Here is a 2,334-nt window from a genome sequence, read left to right on the forward strand (position 1 = left end):
CTCGCACTCACCTCGGCCTGGGAGGCTGCGAGGTTCCTGGGTTTCCCATCTCCTCTCCACTGTCCCCCTGCTCACTCCAGTCCAGACTTGCCTCCTCTTGGCCTCAAACCTGTTCCTGCCTCAGGGCCCTTGCACTTGCCATCCCACCAAGAGGCCCCTTCCCTGCTGCTCCCTGGCGGCTCTGCCTCCTCCTCCCCCTCCTCCAGGTCTTACCCAGGCGGCCCCTCCTCAGCACCTCCCCACCGTCCCCTCTGCCCATGTCCCCCCCACCTTTCCAATGGGGTTCTACCCTGTTCTTTCACAAATCACCATCTGAATTTCCATGTGCATTTATCTATGTTTATTGTCTCTTTCTGGGGGGTCAAATCCACCAGGCGGGTCCTTGTTGGTCTCTTGCTGCGGTGCCTCAGAGTGTGGCACACGTCAGCCACAAATAAACGTGTGCCAAAGGGCCTCCTGGACTGGGGTCAGTCCCTGTGACTCTGCCATGATCTACAGGGAAGGCCACCGAGTCGGGTCCCTTCCCCAAGCGTTTGGAGCATGTCAACACTGATTCATTGTCTCAGGTGGTGAGCCCCCACCTGGCTCCTAACTGCCCCTCCGGCCCCCAGGGACAGCGGGCGGCCAGGTTAAGCAGCCTCCTGCTCTGTTATAAATATATATGTACATCCAAACATGGCGTTAAAATATTCCTCCGTGTTACAGAAAAGATATTAAGGCTTTCTATTATTTACATTAAACAAGCAAGCACCTTTAAAAAAAAAAAAAACCCAAAACAAAAAGCCCCACTTCTTCCTTCTCTGACAACACCTTGGCCAGAGGGGACACGGTGCCCGTCCCCGGGGCCAGGAGCCTTGGCAGGACCCTGCTCGGCGTCTCTGTGCGAGACCCCAGCTCCGGCCAGAACCAGAGGGCAGGGGGGTGGGGGTCAGACTTGGGGGGTCCCAGCCTTTCCTGGCCAGCTGCCCCCTGACCTTTGGGGGCGCGCCATCCCTGGGTGGACAGGCAGGCTGAAGGCGGTGGCTAGGAGTGTCCCCTACCAAGGCCTCTGGGTCAGTCTACAGGACAAGGCAGGACAGTGTCCTGGGGCCTCCTGGACCTCTGGTGTCAAACAGGGAAGGACACAGAGGTGACTCAGCAGCCAATGCCAGCCACGCTGAAGGGCTGCCTGGGTGGGTGGCAGGCGTGCAGGGCGCGGTGGCCCTCTGCCTGAGGGACGGGCAGGACAGGGCTCTTTTCTGCAGCCAGGCCCTGGCCGGGGCCCAGGAAAGAGAACGGAAAGAGGAAATGGGAAAATCAGTGGCTCAAGTATTCTGTGTCATGGGGGCGGGCGGGCGCCCGGGCGCAGCCCAGGAGGTGTCCTCCACGCGGAGGGGCCGCTCCAGGAGGCCGGAGTCGGCAGATGGCTTCCGTGGGGGCGGGAGGCCGGCGGCCAGCTGGTGGCTTGGAGGCTACTTGACCTTCTGCGCCCACTTCATGTCGTCGGCCCGAGGCTTCTCGCCCGTCAGGCCCTGGATGAGGTCCTCCAGGCGCCTCCAGAAGCCCACCTTCTCCAGGGGGTAGTTGAGCCAGCCTGCGCAGGGGGACGGGTGAGCGGACGGCGGCAGGGAGCCCAACCAAGGCGCAGGCTGGCCGACCCCGCCTCCCGCCGGCCACGGCAGCGGGAAGAAGCCCGGGCCCCGGTGCGCCTCACACCGGCATCTTCCCCCTCCGCCACTGGCCCGCGTGTCTGTCCCAGCAGGGTCCCCAGCTTGGGCCTTTGGCCTGTTTCCTCTGCCAGACTGACCTGTCCCCATGTCCCTCAGGAGCACCCAGCTCTTCCAGATCCACCTCCTCACCTGCGCAGTGGCCTCCTTGCTCCCTGACTCGAATCTCCCTGGCTCTACACCCGGGGTTCCCCAGACTCCTCAGCTCCCTCCTCCCAGTTCCTCCAGGCCTCTGCTTAACGGCACCTCTGACTCCTCATTTAAAGGGGACCATCCGCTCCGCCCCGCTGCTCCCCCCCTGCGGCGCCAGCAGGTGAGCTGCATCTTTACTTCCTGGGCCCGCCCCCGGCGGGGAGTCGGTTTTATCCACTGCTGGGTCCTAGACCCAAAGCAGAGATGGGCACACAGTAGGTGCTCAACAAATACCTGCTGGCTGGTGGGTGGCGGGAGTCAGGGCTCCGTGGGGTGGGTGGGGGGCCTGTCCTGTTTACTGTGGCACCTGTGGCACCTGCAGGGTGCCAGGCACACAGCTGATGCTCGTCCGTGTGCCCTGAGATCCGCGAGGGCCAGGACTGCAGGACCCCGCCAGGCCCACCCGCCCCAGGGCCTGGCCCGCCGGCCCGCACCT

General features: G+C 63.4%; 1 protein-coding gene across 1 annotated transcript in view; it reads right to left on the reverse strand.

Annotated features, from left to right (window-relative positions):
- Nucleotides 1-317: 317 nt before the first annotated feature.
- The window catches only part of Peds1 (plasmanylethanolamine desaturase 1), a 26,639-nt gene continuing 24,622 nt past the window's right edge, over nt 318-2,334 (reverse strand). The window contains exon 6 of the mRNA XM_048811941.1: nt 318-1,906. Coding sequence (XP_048667898.1) covers nt 1,452-1,906 — 455 coding nt within the window. The 3' untranslated portion in view covers nt 318-1,451. The remainder of the gene's footprint in view (nt 1,907-2,334) is intronic.

This window comes from Marmota marmota, unplaced genomic scaffold, assembly GCF_001458135.2.
Source record: "Marmota marmota marmota unplaced genomic scaffold, marMar, whole genome shotgun sequence".
In the NCBI taxonomy this organism is placed as follows: Eukaryota; Metazoa; Chordata; class Mammalia; order Rodentia; family Sciuridae; genus Marmota; species Marmota marmota.